Here is a 19240-nt window from a genome sequence, read left to right on the forward strand (position 1 = left end):
AGATTAATAAAAAAAGAAATAGAATACTTAAATAGCCTCATCTTAGAAAAAGAAATTGAATAAGTTATAAATGAGCCTCCTTAAGGAAAAAAAAAGACCAGATGGATTGACAAGTGAATTCTGCCAAACATTTAAAGACCAATTAATTCCATTAGTATGTAAACTATTTTAAAAATTTGATAAAGGGGGTGGCTAGGTGGTGCAGCAAATAGAGCACCTCTAATAGAGCTGGAGTCAGGAGGACCTGAGTTCAAATCCGGCCTCAGACATTTAACACAAAAAAGCTAGCTGTGTGACCTTGGGCAAGTCACTTAACTCCAAATGCCCTCCAAAAAAGCAAAAAAATATATTTTTTTAAATAGATAAAGGAGTCTTGCCAAATTCGTTCTATGACACAATATGGTTTTGATACATAAACCAGAGAGAACAAAAACTATATAACAATTTCACCTAATGAATATTGATATAAAAATTTCATATAAAATACTAGCAAGGAGATTACAGTAGCATACCGCAAAGATTACAACACTCTGACCAGGTAAGATTTATACCAGAAATGCACATCTGGTTCAATATTAGGAAACTATAAGCATTTTAAAAATCATGTTTATATTAGCAGATGCAGAAAAAGCTTTTGACAAAGTATAACATCTATTCCTATTAAAAACACCACAAAGCATAGGAATCAATGGAGCTTATATTAAAATGATAAGTAATATGCATCTAAATTAAGACCAAGCATTATGTGTAGTGGGGACAAACTAGAAGCCTTCCCAGTACAATTAAGGATGCAGCAAGGGTATCTGTTATCACTATTATTGTTTAATATTGTATTAAAAATGCTAGCTATAGCAGTAAGACAAGAAAAAGAAATTTAAGGGATAAAGAATAGGGATTAAGGGGATGTAGTGCCAACGCAGTATTCACAGTGCCTATGGCCACAGTAAATATGCTGGCATAGTGCTCAGTCACAACTTTAACAGACTCTCTATAGAAGACAGAAGCAAAACATTTATTTAGACATTAGAACACCAAATCCCAAAACCAGTAAGCCTATTCTATTATAGTAGCAAAGAAGTTAATAAACTATAACAGCACAGAGAGCCGCAGCATCCTTTAGCCTTCCCACAAACCAACATTTACTCATAAGCCTAACTGTCTTCCTCTGGCATGTCCTCTCCTACCTCCAGTCTCTTAACTGCTCTGACTTCCAGCTTCCTGTGGGCTCTGCTCCACTTCAGCACACTCCTCCCACCACAGTCTCTATGTGATTATATTCAACCTCTTAGGGGGCAAGGTATATTTTCAAAGCAGGGAAGGTCTTCAAATTCCCCTAGGCTTATTAAGGGGCAGAGAAGATCTTCAAATTCCCATTACCATTACAGGGGGTAAAAATCATTTTTTACAGATGATATGGTGGTATACTTAGAGAATCAACTAAAACACTAGTCGAAACAGTTAACAACTAGAGCAAAGTTCTGAGATTTAAAATAAATCCAAATAAATCATTTGCATTTCTACATATTACCAACAAAACCTGGCAGGAAAAATTAGAGAAATTTCATTTAAAAAGTGCAAAAATACTTGGGAATTTTTCTTTCAATTCACACCCAGGAACTGTGTGAACACAATTACAAATTACTTGTTTAGACAGATCTAAATAATTGGAGAAATATTAATTGCTTGTGAGTAGGCCAAGCCAATATGATAAAAATGGCAATGTTGCCTAAATTAATTTTCTTATTAGGTGCCATAACAGTTAACCAAAGAATTATTTTATAAAACTAAAAAAAAAAAATCATCTGGAGGCAAAAAGGTCAGGAATGTCAAGGAAATCAGTGGGGAAAAAAAAAAGGTGAAGGAAGGCAGCCTAGCAGTATCAGATCTTAAACTGTACTATAAAGAGGTAATCAAAACAATCAAGTACTAGCTGATTGGTATATACAAATAAATGACCACAGTGGCCTTGTATTTAATGAACACAAAGAATCAAGCTTATTGGGGCAAGAACTCACTGTTTAACAAATTCTACTGGGGAAACTGGAAAACAGTCTGGCAGAAACTAGGAATAGAGCAAACTCTCACACCATTTACCATGACAAGATTAAAATGAGTACCTGGTTTAGACATAAAGGGTGATATGATATAAACAAAATAGAGGACCATGTTAAAAATTACTTTTTCAGTCTATGAATGAGGGAAATTTTATGCTCAAACCAGAGATAGAGATAATCATGGGAAATACAATGGATAATTTTGACTTCATAAAATTAAAAAGGGGTTGCACAAAATCACCACAGCCACAGTTAGAAAGACTCAGGAAACTTGAGGAAAGAATTTACAGCAAGTTTTTCTCAGATAAACGTCTCATTTCTCAAATGTATAGGAAACTGAGCCAAATTTATAAAAATACAAACCATTCCCCAGTTGATAAATGGCCAAAGGATGTGAACAAGAAGTTCTCAGAATGAGAAATGAAAGCTATCAGCAGTTCTATGAAAAGATATCTGTGTAAAAGTGGTGACCTTTGTGTCTCCTGACTTTTCGTGTATGACTGAACTCAAAGTTAATGCACGGGATGAAGAACATGACATTTGCCTAAAAGAAAATTGTTCCCATGGACCACTAAGGTCCAACTAAGATTTTGACTTATTAAATGAATATTTATATTTATAGATTCTAGGTTTCCAATCCCTATCTTGAAATTAGTGTGGGAATTTATATTGTATGTCCATGTAGGATTTGTAGTAGTGATAACTTTAGTCTCTTATGCTTAAAGTATTTGGAGTGAAATACGTAACAAGTCTTTTCATGATTTCTTAGAAAATTTCTAAAACTAAAAAATTTATTTTCCTTTAATCATGTTAGCCATCTTCCATATTAATGGCAAAATTTATTTAATTGTGGCAGAGGTGTTTTTCATTGCCTAGTTTTGATGTGAATTAAGTATTCCAGTAGAATAATATACCCTGATAAAAAAGAATTTCTATCCAGTGGCTATTTATAAATATTAGAATTTAGCACGTGATATTGTGGTGTGTTTCACTTATGGTATTGTTTTGTCTCTTCTTAAAGAATCTTTTTTTAGAATATGATAAGCAAGCAGAGCAATTGGACTTGGAAAAGGAGCGTGCAAATAATTTTGAGCATCAGATAGAAGACCTTACAAAACAATTAAAGAATATAGGTTCTCAGGTAATTGAAATTTATTACTTGTAGATATGCTAATTAACACATGCCTATTGATTTTAATAAAGAAGGCATATTACCAAAAATATTAATGTGTAACTTTTTTTAAATTCTGAATTTTTTCTAAGGAGAAAGCTTAAAACACAACAATAATTATTAATGAGATTATCAATTAAATTTTCCAAATGCCAACAACTCTAATTCACAGGATAGATTTATAGATTTCTTTGCCAGGTCTGGGTGTTTTTTTAATATAACTTAGAAACTCATGGAGTAAAATTGAGTATGTATTTTTCCTTTTCTTCCAACAGAAATCAGCTAGATAAGGAAAATCACTGTGCTTTCATTTTGATAGACAAATAACTAAAAGAAATAAATGTATAATAATGGATTTTTGTGTGTCTTTAGTTTATATATGCTCTGTTTGTTACATCTTCAAGATGAGAATTTCTTTTTAGTAGTTTTTTTTCTAATTGAGGGGAATGGGTATGAAACATAGCAACAGTTGGTAAATATTTTTAAACAAAGCCTTTTATAAAAAAAAAAAAAACTTCCAAATGTGAATAGCTGCATAGGTGAGGGATAAATTCACTTTAGTGAATTGAATAAATATTTTTATAGTTGGTTGAATGAGATTTCTTTTGTAAAACCTATATTTATTGTCCACTAAATTGGCCACCAGTTATGTTGGATTTCATTTAATCTATATATGCTATTACAGATACAGGTTACTTTTTCCTTCACTGTGTTGAATGCTCTGAGTTATCAATACTTAATCCTGGAGAATGTATTCAGTTCTTTCTTTAAGAAAACTTCTTTCATTAGATATAGATCAGATTAAATGCCAGTAGAACATAAAAATTTCAGTTACTAATCAATAAAAGGCTTTTTTTAATTTCCTGCTGTGTGCAGGCACTACGCTAACAAGAAAATGAGGGTGGTAGGTGGAATACACAGATTGTAAGACAGAATTCATGCCTTTAAGTAGTTTATAATTATTTGGAAATGTAACCGTGACTTCATCATTACTAAATTAGAAAAAAGATGAGATGAAGATAGGGAACACAATTAAGGCAACTCTATTTTGACCTATTTTTAAAATTGTTGATGGTGAAAAATGGGAAATGGATTAAAGAATAGACGTTCACACAGCCTGTGGTAGTTTCATAAGTTTAACAGTATAACTCAGTAGCCATGAGGGGGAAACCCAAAGGCCATAGAAGCCACCTCAGTCAGGAAACAATTTGTCTCTTTTCCAAGCAAGGAGAGATGCCAGCCAAAGGTAACAATGGTTTGGAAGAATATAAACTTGTAAAATATTGTAGAAGAAGATAAAAAAATTCTTGGCAAAATAGTTAAATAAGTTGGGTCATCCCAAGGGCATTTCTGAAAAGATGGCAAACAAACAACAAAAAAGATCTAGATTTTTGTAGCAGTTTTGTCAGGGACAATGCAGCTGCCATATTTAGATTCTGACACAGCTCTTTATTTTCTACATAACGAAATATAAATAGCACCAAAGATGAGAATAGCAGCTATACCAGACCCAATATGAAGAGATGGTCCATGAGGGAACACAGTTTTTGAGAGATTAATTCTCAGTCTGAAAGAGAGGAGAGATACCAAGTACTTGGGGAAGAAATCAGACCTCAAAGAAAGTGACCAAGAAAAACATACCAGCTATTAACTTACATACCATTTTTTCCATCTCCACAAAACCTTAATGGAAATTAAGATTTTACATTATGCATCAAAGATATCCTTAATTTAGGTGTGACAAGGAAACAAGCTTTCACAAACAGTATTCTTCATTTTTACAGGGAAAAAACTTAAATTAGGTAAAAGGTGGAGAGAACAGAAAGCCCCAGTTTGTTTATTTATTGACTATAATAAAAGCATTGAATTAGAGCACATTTCTCTTTAGAAATTCTTTCAACAAACTCTCTCCTGTGCATGTGTCTGAATCATACAAGATTCCTTGAAATGAATAATAGAAATTTTTATTTGACCCTCTGATTATTTACATCAAACAAGGCATAAAACAGTGAGACTTACTTACTAAAGGTGTTTGCCAGTGTTTGTGGAAGATGTTCATATCTAGCACAAAAACTAAAAGAGGTCTTCCACTTAACAGTGTGAATTGTATCAAGTGATTGTATCAAGTCCAAAATCCTGCAGTGCCTCCTAACTCCTTAAGAGTTCACCCTTTGTTGTCTTGCTGGGTAGACAACCTGTAGATAGAACTGGCTCACCACTGCAAATATCTTAAGAAAGGCACATCGAATATACCATGACCTGGCCCCAGAATTGAACAGGAGAAAGACTGAGTTGAATTCATTTGGAAAATTATAACATGCTTTTAGTGACCTCAAAATTTCACCCTGAAACAAAGACCCAGATTTTTTTTCATCGATATTCTTCCAGTGATGTGACATGGCTACAAGTCAGAACAGTGTCATCTCTGAAGAATCAAAGGTCTTGCTCACCAAGAGGGCATGAAGTACACAGTGGGCATAAGTAGGTGACAACACTTAACTAACAAGAGTGCACAAGAGAAACTGCTTAAAGGATGTCATCAAAGAGATGTATGACTGGAAATGGAAGAGGACTGGTCATGCTCTTGGATGAATCAAGCTCTTGGGCAGCCTGTTGGCTCCACTGGGATGAGATCAGAAGTTCACAGAATGTTGGGTAGATGTCTCCTTAGATGATTTATGGTAGGACAAGAACAGGAGTCACACAGGATGAGAAGGCAAGAGTGGGTTTCACTGCTAAAAAGAGGGCCCAAATGCTTAAGATTACAAGTGCATCAGAATATCAAAGTTGGTGGCATAGAAAGAGCCTAGGCCCAAAGCCAGCATTAGATGTCTATCAGCTGTGTGTGATCCTAGACAAGTCATTTAACTTGCCAGAACTTCAGGGTCTGTTTATCTGTTTAAAACAGAGGAAGGGGAAATATTTACTTCACTACTCAACTCTTAAGGGAATGTTGTGAAGGAAATTCTTTACAAATTTTAAAGCACTATATAAATGAGTGACTTTTCTAAATTAATAATTTACATAACCCTTGACTACAGTTTACAGAGTACTTTTACATCTGTTTTCCTTATGACAGCCCTGTGAGATAGGGTAGGTACATGTTCCAGGTGAAGAAACAGGCTCAGAAGTAAGCAACATGAACAAGGCAGGAAATTTGCATGAGTAGGGTTCAATTAAAAATGAGATGTTTTCTTTTCCTTTTTTTTTGTTGCCAGAAGAGCTAAAAGAGTTCTATAAGAACCATTATTCTTACTCTAAAATTTCTTCATTCCCTTCTTTATTCCTTTTAAGAGGCACCAAACTGGAGGCAGCTAGGTGGCGCAGTGAATAAAGCACCAGCCCCAGAGTCAGGAGGACCTGAGTTCAAATGCGGCCTCATACACTTGACACACTTACTAGCCGTGTGACTTTGGGCAAGTCACTTAACACCAATTGCCCTACCAAAAAAAAAGAGGCACCAGACTGCCACAGTGGATAGAGCACTGGGCCTGGATTCGGAAAGACCTGAGTTCAGATGTGATCCGAAACATATAGTAGCTGTGTGACCCTGGGCAAATCACTTGCCCTCTGCCTCCTTCAGTTTCCTCTACTGTAAAATGAAGATAATAGTCACCTCCCTCTCAGGGTTTCTGTGAGGATAAAATGAAGTAATATTTATAAAGCACCTGGCACAATCCCTGGTGCTAAATAATGCTTATTTCCTTCATCTTTTTGTAATTTTTTCATAGGATCATAGATTAAAACTAGAAGGAAATGTAAAAAATCATCTGATCCTCCCCCTCATTTTGCAGATGAGGAAACTGAAGTCCAGACAGATTAAGTGACTTACTTAACCAAGGTTGGAAGGTCGGGCAGGTAGTGACAGAGGTCAGATTTGATCCAAGTTCCTCTAATTCCAGATCCAGTTCTCTTTTCATTGTACCATGCTAAGTCCTCTGGCATACTTACTCCCTTGTATGATTTATAGTAGCCCTCACTCTCTTCCTGATATAAGGTTAAAAAAAATTGATTTATATCAATATCAACAGTAATTATACTTTATTATATTTTATATTTTAGAATTGGTAATGAAATTTTGACCTTAAAGAAAGTGGGATGGTTTTACTTCTCAAACTTCTAATCATTTTCCTCGCCCTCCTACTTCTAATGTCACTTCTGGGGAGTAGGTGTTCCAAGGTTACCCAAGCTTGAAGTACTGGAATCATTCATAAGCCTGTTGCTACTGCTGTTCAGCAAAGAAGCTTTGGCCTGCTCCATGTCCAATTTAGGCCACTTTGTCTTTCCTTAAGCAATATCACATTTTAAAGAAACACTTCTTGATCAACAGTACAAAATAATTTGTCATTTTAGTGTGACAAGCTGAGCTCTGATAATGAAGATCTCCTAGCTTGTATTGAAACTCTACAGTCTAATGCCAAGTTGTTAGAAGCCCAAATTTTGGAAGTCCAGAAAGCCAAGGTTGTAGTGGACAAAGAATTGGAAACTGAGAGACTTCAGAAAGAGCAAAAGATAAAGGTAATTGTGCATTTATATTTTGTTATTCCCATTTTATTTAATTTGTAAATTAAGTGAATTCTATAGACACAATATCCTTGGATTTCAGTAAGATATTTGACAGTCTCTTATTATATCCCTTTTAATTCAACAAACACTAGCTATTAAGATGTGCAATTAATCAACATTTATTAAGCACCTACTATATGCCAAGTACTGAGGATACAAAGACACTAATTAAGTGGATCTTACTCCCAAAGGGCATATATAATATAAGCACTCACAGAGCTTATTTTTTATTGAGGAAATATAAATATGTGTGTATAGGTATATAAAGGAATAAATTTAAGATAACTTGAGAATATGGAAGGCTTTTAGCAGCTGTGTAGGATCAAGAAAGTCCTCGTATAGAATATAAGTGATACTTAACCTGAGCTTTGAAGGAAACTAGGAATTATAAGAAGTGATGGTGAGACAATATTGAATTTGGGGGGACAGCCTGTGCAAAGGCACAGAGAAGGGAAATGGAATAGCTTGGATGAGGAATAGAAGAAGGCTAGTCAATTGGATTATAAAGTTCATGAAGAAGAGTAACGTAAAATAAGCCTAGAAAGGTAACGTATTGTATCCTTGTGCACGAGATGAAGAATTATGGGATTAATAATAATTGGTTAAACAACCTTACTCACATAATAGTGATAATGGATCACTACATAATATCCTGGAAGTCTCTAGTGGCATGCTACGGGTCCTGTCCTTCACCCTTTTTGTTTAGTATTTTTATCAGTGATTTTAAATGGCATTAATTGGCATATATCTTCAAAAAATGTTACAGTGACACAGAAGTATGGAAGGAAAGCTGCATGACAGAACTGAAATCCAGCAAATGTCTTGACAAGCTGGAACAATTGACCAAATCAAGTAATAAAAATTATTAGTAATAAATGTAAAGTCCACTCAGGTTCAAAAACTTAGCTGCACTAATGCAAGATTGGGGGAGATTTGGAAAGATAACAGTTCATGAGAAAAAAAAATGAATTGCAAGACAAATTTGAGTCAGCCATAAAAATCTAATGCAGCCTATAAAATTACAGAGTATAGGTTAAGTGAGAAGGGAGATTAGACCTGACAGTTGAAAGTTTATTTAAATATTTAAAGATCTGTCATGTCTCCAAGAGACAGTCTACATTCTTTAAAGCTCCAGAGTGAGAGAACTAGATAGAAGTTAATGGGCTACACATTTCAGCTTACTATAAGGAAGAACTTGGTAATAATTAGAGGTATCCAAAATGGAACGGGCTTCTTAAAATATTATGGTCCCCATTACTAGAGTCATTCAAATTTGTCAGTGATATTGTTAAAGAGAATAATGTGTAGTTTAAGCTTTGGATTAGGTGACCTGTGAGCTTGTTCTCTTCTAGTATTATTTATTTAAGTGAAAGAAAGGCTTTCTGAGAAAATGATCTGCATGTGTAAAATGGCACTCTCCAAATCTTGAATATTTACCAACTCTTGATTTTCATGTAAGGTATCTGATTTTATATTGTTGAGGGTAAGAAATTAAGAAACTGGCTATAATATTCACCAAATCCAGATTAGTTTAAGCATAAATTAGAAGATTTGTGTCGAGTGTCATAAGATAAAAGAGGCAGCACGTGGTATAGTGGGTAGAGAACTGGCCTTGGAGCCCGGACATACTGGCTGTGTGACCCTTATGCAGTCACTTAAATTCTTAGTGTCCTAAGTAACTCTCCAAGGCTACAAGTTACAGAAAAGTCTTGCCTTGCATTGGTAGGGAGTCTGGTAGTCCTATATCCCACTGAAATCACAGGTCCTAACTACCATAAGGTAACTTCATTTGTGTAACTTCGTTGCAAATGCTTTTTTAATGTTTTGTTCTAATTTTTAGGAGCATACTAATACTTTAAAGGAACTTGAAGAGCTTCAAGTACAACTTCAGAAAGAGAAGAAACATCATCAGAAAACCATGCAAGAGTTAGAGATGGTTAGGAAGGTAAATTGTTTAGTTAAGTTTTGTAAGCCAGTTATTCACAGTACTACCAAATTGCTGCCAGTAGTTTGAGAAGAAACATTTTAGAAACTCTTTTAAGTTTTTAAATTACTATGTTGTGTAAAATTAATAATTTCTAAAATAGTACCCTCATAAAAATGTAAGGATTAATGTACACTTTGAAAGTCTCTACCCTTCTGTAAGAATCCTACCCCTTTTATAATTTTCCCTATTTTGATATATAACTTTACACATTTGTTAGAATGCACAGAAATATTTTTTTCTTTTGTGAACAGTTATAATAAAAGGGAAAACATTTTTATTATCAGTTTTCAAATTGCAAACATTAAACTTACTATATTTGAAAAATATAAATGACGATGGAAAACCCAATAAGAGTCACAGAATTTAATAATAATTAAGAGAAATATTATGGGTAGAATTATTTTGTGCATGTAAAAGAACAAAAGAAGTAATCTAAAACTAGAATAAATCTAAGAAAAGCAATGTTAAAATTAAAACTAGATAAATAAGAACTAGCATTTAGTTTTGAGGTATCAGTATATAAAATAATTCCTCTCTTATTGAAGGGGTTTTATGTTCTCTACTGATAATTTTTTAATAATTAAAACAATTTTAAACTGATTTGGAATTTTGTCTGGATCTTCTATATACAAAATATACAGGATGCTCAGCAAACTACGTTGATGGACATGGAAATAGCTGATTATGAACGTTTAGTGAAAGACCTGAATCAGAAAATCACTGATAAAAACAGCAGAATTGAAGATTTAGAACAAGAAATTAAAATTTATAAACAAAAACAAGAAACTCTACAGGAGGAAATGAGTGAGTAAAATGTAAACTCACTCTTCTCTTTACTTATAACTTGAAAGCTCACCATGCAGGAATTGGCTGAAGGAAACAGGCAATATTGGGAAGACATGTCAAACCTGGAGAAAGCCTGAGGGGAACTGGGCTGCTGTCTCCAAATATTTGAAGACTGTCAAGTGGGAGAAATATTAAACTGTTGATCCAAGTTCTGTCCTTGGTAGCCAATGGGTGGAAACGAAACCGGTTTTATCTCTTTGTAAGGCAGAGCTTCCTAATACTTAAAGCTACCCCAGAATGCACTGGACTGCCTTGGGATCCCCATCATTAGAATCAGGTGGAGGCTAGGTGCCTGCTTGTCAGGATTTTAAAAATTAGATTCATTCTTAAGGTAATAGTTGACACAAATTTCTTGAATTTCTTTTTTGCTCTGCAGTTCAATGATTTTATCATTTGGTGTTTTCAGTTTTCAGAATTTCAGCTTGCTTCACGTAGTATGAAAGATGCAAGAAATGATACGTGTGAGTTTAAGGAACTTACGGTACAGCTAGAGACACAAGACCTGCATTAGTGAAAAAGTAAATTGCAGTGCAGAGTAGAATATGATCAAAGCTAAACTGAGAAATGCTGAAAATATATGATGTAGGAGCCCAAAGAATTGGAGAGAGAAGAATGTATTAGAAAGTTTCAGACCTTCACTCATAGAAGGTGTATCTTGAACTGAAAAGTAAAAAGAATATGGTGTAAGTAAAGGTTTGGAGGAAGAAATAAATCCTGTGTTTGAAAGACATTGCTGAAACATACTGAGTTCTTGCTAAAAAGTAGTATTGAGAAATGAGATGAAGTAAGTATGAGAAATAAGAGTGTGAAAGTATTTAGTTAAGCCAGACTGTAGAGGGCCTTGAATGCCAACATGAGGAATTTAATTTTCATTTTCTAGGTAATTGGGATTTTTTAAACCTTTGTAGGTTTTGAGCAGAAAAAAAGTGGTATAATTAGTAGTAGAGTTTGAGAGAAATGAGACCTTAGAAATCATCTACTCCAGAAATTAAATCACTTTTAGGAATCTGATGGCAGATAATAGGCAAAGAGAAAAGAGTGAAGACAGAAAAGAAGCTTGAAAAAAACTATTACACTAAATCAAACTTGAGATGATGAAGTCCTGTACTTAAAGTGGTAGAAGTGGGAAAAGGAAGGGGATGAAAGATTTAGGATTGGAAAACAGCAGTAAATCTTAAGTTACAACTGCATAACCTAGAATCTGAATTGGAGCAGAGGAATGAATATACACTTATAAATTCATGTTTATTAGATATTTGCATTGCCATTGCATAATCTTTCACATGTTTGGGGGGAGTATAAGCCATTCTAATCATGTTAATACTGCTTTATAAAGTTAATTATACCAAAGATATTTTCACACAACAGTTACAGCAATAAAATGTAAAAACTACAAAAGAGAGGCATCAGATAAGTATTGTAACCTCTGCTTAACTCATTAGTCACAGTTTAATTTTTAAGGTTCTTATTAGCCTTTCAGAATATAAAAAGATATTTTTGTCTTTGAAAAGTTGTAATTGGTTTTATAGTGAATTATCCCTTTAATTTTAAACTAAAGTTCAACTTGAAGGAACTCACAAAATACTCTTTATTTTTTATTTCTAAAATTTAATTTTCTTACACTAGGCTCCCTTCAGTCTTCAATGCAACAAGCTGAGGATAAAAACACCAAAATCAAGCAACTACTAGTAAAAACCAAAAAAGAACTAGCTGATTCAAAACAAGCAGTACGTTAATTTCTCGACTTTATACTTTAATAGTCTTCATAATCCATTTGTTAACTCTTTGCTAATTCACCAAAATTTTCATTTTTTAGGAAACCAACCAACTAATACTTCAGTCATCTTTAAAAGGTGAACTAGAAGCAAGCCAGCAGCAAATTGAAGTCTATAAAGTAAGGTTCAATTAAATAATAATTTTTTTTATTGGAAAGTAAGGTGAGTTGTGCATGTTCCTAAGTAGTCACATTTTATTAAGCAAGATTCTTCAATCTGTAGTCTGTATTAAATGTCTTGAAATAGTGGGGGGCAGAGGAGGGAGTGAAGTCAAGATGTCGGAGTAGAAACAGGACTTCTGCGCATCTCCAGCTTCCACCTCCTCCAATTCATGTAAAAAAATGACTAGACAAACTTTGGAGCTACAGAACCCACAAATTGACAGAGAGAAGCTAACCTCCTGCTGCAGACATTCCAGCAGGCTGGCAGGAAGGGGCCAGCGCAGCACTGTGGGAGCCGAGGCCAGCCCCTCGCAAGCCCAAGGTTTTAGCCTCAGGGCGGCCACAACTAGCTGCTACCTGGAGGGACTAAAGATCACCAGCAGCTGTGGTGGTTTCTAGAATTATCAACACATAGATGCTAAGGACAAAAGTGCAGTGTGGACTTTGGTATCAGGTATTTCGGGAGTGGGGTCCAGCCTTTACCCCCTGGAGGGAGAAGCCACTGAGGCGCCATGACCCTGCAGCCGCCACCCCATGGCAGCTTCAGCTCCTGGCTTGCAGATTGTAGGGGGACCAAGTGATGAATCTGAGGGATAATCGCTCTTGTTTTAACCTGCTTGGATCTGGATTGCAATCTAGGGTGGAGGTCCTAAGGTACATAACCAGCTTGCCAGAGTGTGTGGAGGCTAAGAGAGGGAACCCAATTAACAGCTCCAGCAGCTGAGAAAACCCCAGGGATTTTGATAAAGCTTCCCCCTCTGGTGGAAAAAAGTGGCAAAAAGCTCAGAACTCAAGTAACTGAGTGGCAGCATGAGCAAGCAAAGGAAGCAAAACAAGCACAGCAATCCAACTTTATACTCCTATTTTGAGGACAAAAAGGATCAAAGCATGGAACAGGAGGAAGATAGCTAAGTCAGAACTCCTGCACCAAAAGCTTCCAAGAAAAATACGAGCTGGTTACAGGCCATAGAGGACCTTAAGAAGGATTTTGAAAACTAAATAAGAGAAGTGGAGGAAAAATTAGGAAGAGAAATGAGAATGATGCAAGAAAATTATGAAATGAGAGTCAACAGCCTGGCTGATGAAAACAACACCTTAAAAAATAGACTAACTCAAATGGCAAAAGAGGCTCAAAAAGGCAATGAGGAGAAGAATGCCTTAAAAAGCCTAATTTGCCAGATGGAAAAAGAATCCCAAAAGCTCACTGAGGAGAATCATTCCTTCAGAATTAGTTTGGAGCAACTGGAAACTAGTGACTTTATAAGAAATCAAGATACTGTTAAACAGATCCGAAAAAATAAAAGGCAATGTGAAATATCTCATTGGAAAAACCACCGACCTGGAAAATAGATCCAGGAGAGATCATTTAAAAATTATTGGACTACCTGAAAGCCATGATCAAAAAAAGAACCTAGAAATCAACCTTCAAGAAATTCTCAAGGCAAATTGCCCTGATGTTTTAGAACCAGAGGTCAAAATAGAGATTGAAAGAATCCACTGATTACCTCCTGAAAAAGATCCCAAAAAGAAAACTCCTGCAACTGTGTAGCTTTAACATTTATTCATTATTTTGGTGCTTAGTAGCAAAATTCTTTAAAATGCCTAAAGCAAGGGATAAACAGTTTTCAGTAGCAGAGCATGAGTGGAAAGGAAAATCATATCCCTTATTACGTAAAGTTTAAGCTCAAATGTGAAGCTACAGCCCAGACAAGAGGGAGGTGGTAGCAGTAGTAAACCACAAGAGGGCACCATAGAGCCCAGTCCACTGTATTGCAGCTGGAGTCTCGGACACTGAACCTCCACAGACTATAATTTGTAATCGTAAGTTTTAAAAGCAAACTGACAGTTTTTTGGTGTTTGATGTAAATGTTAAAATGTATCATCCATACCTAGGTAGCTAGTTTTTATCTGTATTAACTAGCAGTTACTCTCCGAGGAAGTTTATTTCTTCTTGACCTAGGTTCCTTATTAGTAATGAATAGCTAATTTTTACTTTACATTTTGTTCACTTTTTAAATGAAGTATTTAAATGGTGTCGTCTGTTTTGAGATGCATCTTTTTTAATCTGTAGCTTGTTTTAAAAAAAAGTTTTCCAAATGCTTTGGTGACTGAATCAGTCAGTTTAATCAATGAGAAATTGATTTACTGCTAGTAGTTTGAAACAAGAATATTTTTTCAGATTCAGTTAGCAGAAATAACATCAGAGAAACACAAAATCCAGGAACATCTGAGGACCTCTGTAGAGCAGCATCAGCGCACTCTGAGTTCTTGCCATCAGAAAATCACAATTCTGCAAGAAGAATGCAATACGGCCAAGGTACTTTATACAAAATAAAATTGACTTGCTACACAATATTTGTTCTCTGTTGTTTCACAGTTGTTCAAATGAATTCCTTACCTTTTAGTGTAGAACCAAGTTACCTAAAGAAAACTTAGAATAACCCTAAATGAAATCTATAAACACATTAATTTTTGTCCTTCAAAACTTATTTTCTTTTATTAGTAATCATAGTTATTATTCTAAATGGTACACCACTTAACATTCTATAGCAAAAATGTATGAAAGAGAAATCCTTCATTGTATCCTTGGTGTAGCTATCATTAACCCTGTGGACTTACCATTTCATTCTATTAACCCCTAAAAAGTAAAGGATCATTCTGCCCTAGTTGACAGAAGTGGACATTATTTTAAGTTTAAAAAGGAAAGTCAGAAGGCATGAAGAATAAGAATAATTTTGCATTGAACCCTAGCTGTGGTGCAAAATTGTTGAATCCCAAAAGATTAAAACATTTAAGTAGGAGAAGTGAATTTGTTTTGCTTGATCCTTTCAAATAAAGGATCATCATATCTGGCACAGAGTAAATACTAAATAAATGCTTAAGAGTGCATTGATTTCTTCTCATTCTTAAATTCTTGCTGATTGCCAAATATTTATATGAAAATCACTTCAAGTGCTGTGAGACTCTTATTTAAAATACTTAATTTTCATGTTCCATGTAGCTGTGTGGAAAAAAAAATTGTAATTTTTTTTAAGGGGGGAAGGCACACAATTGGGGTTAAGTGATTTGCATGAGGTCACACAACTAGTAAGTGTTAAGTGTCTGAGGCCAAATTTGAACTTAGGTCCTCCTGACTCCAGGGCCAGTGCTCTATTCACTGCACCACCTAGCTACCCACAAAAAGACTATAATTTCGAGAGCTATATTAGTCAAAGAAGTTTCCACATTCATTTTTTAGTCTAGGGAGTTCTCCATCCTGATTAGGTCACAAGTCTGGACCAAAAAGAAAAAAAAATTAGTCTTGTTAGTGCCAGTAATTTGAAAGAAATACGTTTCCTTTATAGTGATTCCTAACAAGCAGAAAATAAAACCAAGTCACTTTCTGTTATGTTTGTTGTTTTTCATCTCTTTCCTTCCTTTATAATATCTTTTTTCAGGAGCAAAAAAAGCCCTTTATGAGCAGACACCCTGTAATCTCTTTTTGTTGAAAAAAATAGGTAAACCCAATTACATTTCATGCCAACAGTTTATTTAGAAGAAGCGTATTCAAAACACAGAAGGTCTAATGTGAATGCTGTTTTTTTTTTAAGTGATAACTAGTGAATAAGGTTTTCCCGTCATCTTTGGGCCATTTTGGAAAATACCAAATGACTCAAATGCAGCCCAATTATGAACTAACATTTGAATAATAGGTCCATGTAAGTGACTGAAGAATCAGTTTGTTTAAGTAGAAAACTATAAACACATCTATGCTGTTTTCTACTTAAGCCTTGTTTTGCTATTTCCATTTTTAATAGTTTTACCAGTTTTATTTGCAGAATAGGTATTGGAGTGGGTCTCATAAAAGTTGTAGTAGTTCGTTACTTGTTTGGGTGAAAGTAGAACATGTTAAGGTGTTCTCTCTTTTAGTTCAAAAACTGATTCTGTTCTGTTCAGGTATAGATACAACTACTGCTCAAACAGTACCCAAAACAGTAAGTTGTCGTTAATTCCATAAAAAAAGTTATATCTGTGGACTAAAAGTTTGCAAAGTTTCTCTTGGGAGCCACTATCGATTTCTGTTATGTAATCACAGCTGGGCCCTCACTGGCAAGGCAGTCCAGACTCATTTACTCTCCTCCTTAATGAAGCAGCTTTTCCAAAGATCTGTCCTCAAACCTTCTGTTGTTACCCCTCCCCCCCACCCTCTTAACTGAGATCCTTGCCTCATATTTCACTGAAAAATGGAACCATTTGCTAAGGGATCCCTTTTATCCCCTCTTCTTCATCTCCCTTCATTCAGATGTCTTCCTTCAGTAATATCCTTCACTTCTGTCTCACATGGAAAAAAAAGTCCTTTTCCTTACCACAAACCCCTCTATATCCATTCCATTTTCTCTAATATATCTCTATGTCTATTATCCCCACTCTCACTTATTTTCATTCTCTCCCTAATAGCTGGTTCCCGGATTCGAACAAGCACAGTCATATCTTCCTCATCTTCAAGAAAGTGTCACATAATCTATCCATCCCCAGTAGCTATTCTCCTGTATATCACCTCCTTTTCGAGACTAAAGTCCTTGAGAAGGCCATCTACAATCCATCTCTACATTTCCTTTACTTTCACTTTCTAAACAGTCTGTTTCTGACCTCTTCATGTAACTGAAATTGTTTTCTCCAGAGTTCCCAATGATCACTTAATTGACAAATTTAATTAACAAATTGACAGGTAGCATTTTCTCATCTTTTGACCTAAACACACCATTGACTGTGGATTAACCTCTTTTCTTTGATGCTCTTATTCTAATTTAACATAATCCTGCTCTCTCCTCATTCTCCTTCCGTCTATCTGATCACTCCTCCAGATCCTCCAAGCCTCTGTTCTGGGGCCTTTTCTTTTCTCCCTTTGTAGGATCTTGCTTGGTAATGTCATCAGCTCTCTTTTCAATTTATCATCTCTGTGAGATGGTCCTCAGACCTATTTTCCCAGCCCTAACCTCTCTCCTCATTTCTAGTCTCACATCTTCAGCTGCCTATTGGACATTTCGAATGGGATGTCACCTGGACATCTTAAACTCAGCATATTCAAAACCGAATTCATTATTTTTCCTCCAAAAGTCTCCCCTTTACATAATTTCCCTATTACTGTCAGAGGTACCGCCATCCTCCCAGTCCCTTGGGCTTTCAGCCTAGGCTTCTCCTTGACTCCTTACTCTCCGCATTCCCCACCAATATCTATTACCAAGTCCTGGCCATTCTCTCATTTACCTTTACACCTTCTCTCTTCTGACACTGCTGCCAGCCTGGCGCTGCAGGCCCTTGTCACCTCAAACCCACACCATTTCAGTAGCCTCCTGACTGATTTCACTGTATCAAGTCTTTGCCCTTCTTTCTGTTCCATTCTTCCACTCAGCTATCAGAGTCATCTTCCTAAAGCATAGATCTGACCATGTCTTCTCTCCCTAACATTCAGGAAACTCCAGTAGCTACTTCTTATTTCCAAGATCAAATAAAAAATCTTCTCTTTGGCTCTTAACATCCTTTGTTACCAGGCCCCTTGCTTCCTTTTCAGTTTCTTACACTTTAGTCCCCTCCATGTACTCTGTAATCCGGTGACACTGGCCTCCATGCTCTCCCTTTCCCAGAATACTTGATCACTTAATTTCTGCAAGAAGGCTTTCTCTGTCATCTTTAACACTAGTGCATTCTCTCTGAGATTTTCTCCAGGTTACATTTGTATATTTCATTTGTACATGGTCCTTTGCATGTTGTCTCCCCCATTAGATTGTGAATTACTTGAGGAAATTTTTCCCTTCTTTTTATGTCCAAAACACCTAATCCTTCTTGACTTAAACTTAAGCCACTGTGTTCCGGGAATTAAATTATTATTGTGACTATTTCTCATCTACCCATTATCCTCTCTGTATTCTATAAAAAATTGCTTAATTTCTCAGTATTCTAATTTATTTCTGTGGAAAAGAAGCACAATAACAACACTAAATTGTTTGGACTAGGCCTGTGATTTCATTGGTAGGAACTCCTGGTGAGGAAGCTCCCTCTACTAATGCAGGTCAATACCAGCTCTGTAATTGATAATCTTAGAAAGCTTCCTAACTTAGAGATCATTCAGTTTGTCATCAGTAAGACTTGAACCTAGGACTTTTCAAAGCTGGCTCTCTGTCTGCTGCACTACTCTGCCTCTCAAATTAGCATTGTGACAACATTGAATAATCTCAATAAAATCCTGAAGACTGAAAAATAATGTAGTAAGCCTACATATATTAAATTAAGTTACCAGTGTGTGAAACATAGAATGTTAGCACTGGAAGGAACCTTAGAAATCACCTCCATCATAGGGGCGGCCAGGTGGCTCAGCGAGTAAGAGCACCGGCTCCAGTGTTGGGATGACCTGCAGATCGAATCCCAGGCTCAGACACTCAGCACCACACACAGAAATAACTGGCCGTGTAACCTTGAGCAAGTTACTTAACCCCAATTGCTTAAAAAAAAAAAAAATCACCTCCATCAACCCCTTTATGTTATAGATGGTGAAACTGAAGCCCAAAGAGGTTAAGTGATAGCAGTCAGGGGCATTATAAGAAGACACAAACCCCTTTCAGAGAACGTGTGTCTTTTATTAGCTTAAAAAAACTAAAGCCTGCCATAAATCTTGCATTAGAACTTAATAAAAATTGATTCAT

The 19240-nt window shown here is 35.6% G+C and overlaps 1 protein-coding gene across 2 annotated transcripts in view; it reads left to right on the plus strand.

The window, feature by feature from the left end:
• The window catches only part of GCC2 (GRIP and coiled-coil domain containing 2), a 55862-nt gene that overhangs the window by 19452 nt on the left and 17170 nt on the right, over positions 1-19240 (plus strand). For both annotated transcript variants that reach the window (XM_069094008.1, XM_069094009.1), the window contains exons 10-16: positions 3076-3195; positions 7579-7743; positions 9632-9736; positions 10420-10582; positions 12251-12351; positions 12441-12518; positions 14740-14877. In XM_069094008.1, coding sequence (XP_068950109.1) covers positions 3076-3195; positions 7579-7743; positions 9632-9736; positions 10420-10582; positions 12251-12351; positions 12441-12518; positions 14740-14877 — 870 coding nt within the window. The remainder of the gene's footprint in view (positions 1-3075; positions 3196-7578; positions 7744-9631; positions 9737-10419; positions 10583-12250; positions 12352-12440; positions 12519-14739; positions 14878-19240) is intronic.

This window comes from Petaurus breviceps, unplaced genomic scaffold, assembly GCF_028583685.1.
Source record: "Petaurus breviceps papuanus isolate PSGF00001 unplaced genomic scaffold, PetGlider_PUasm1.0 214, whole genome shotgun sequence".
Classification (NCBI taxonomy): domain Eukaryota; kingdom Metazoa; phylum Chordata; class Mammalia; order Diprotodontia; family Petauridae; genus Petaurus; species Petaurus breviceps.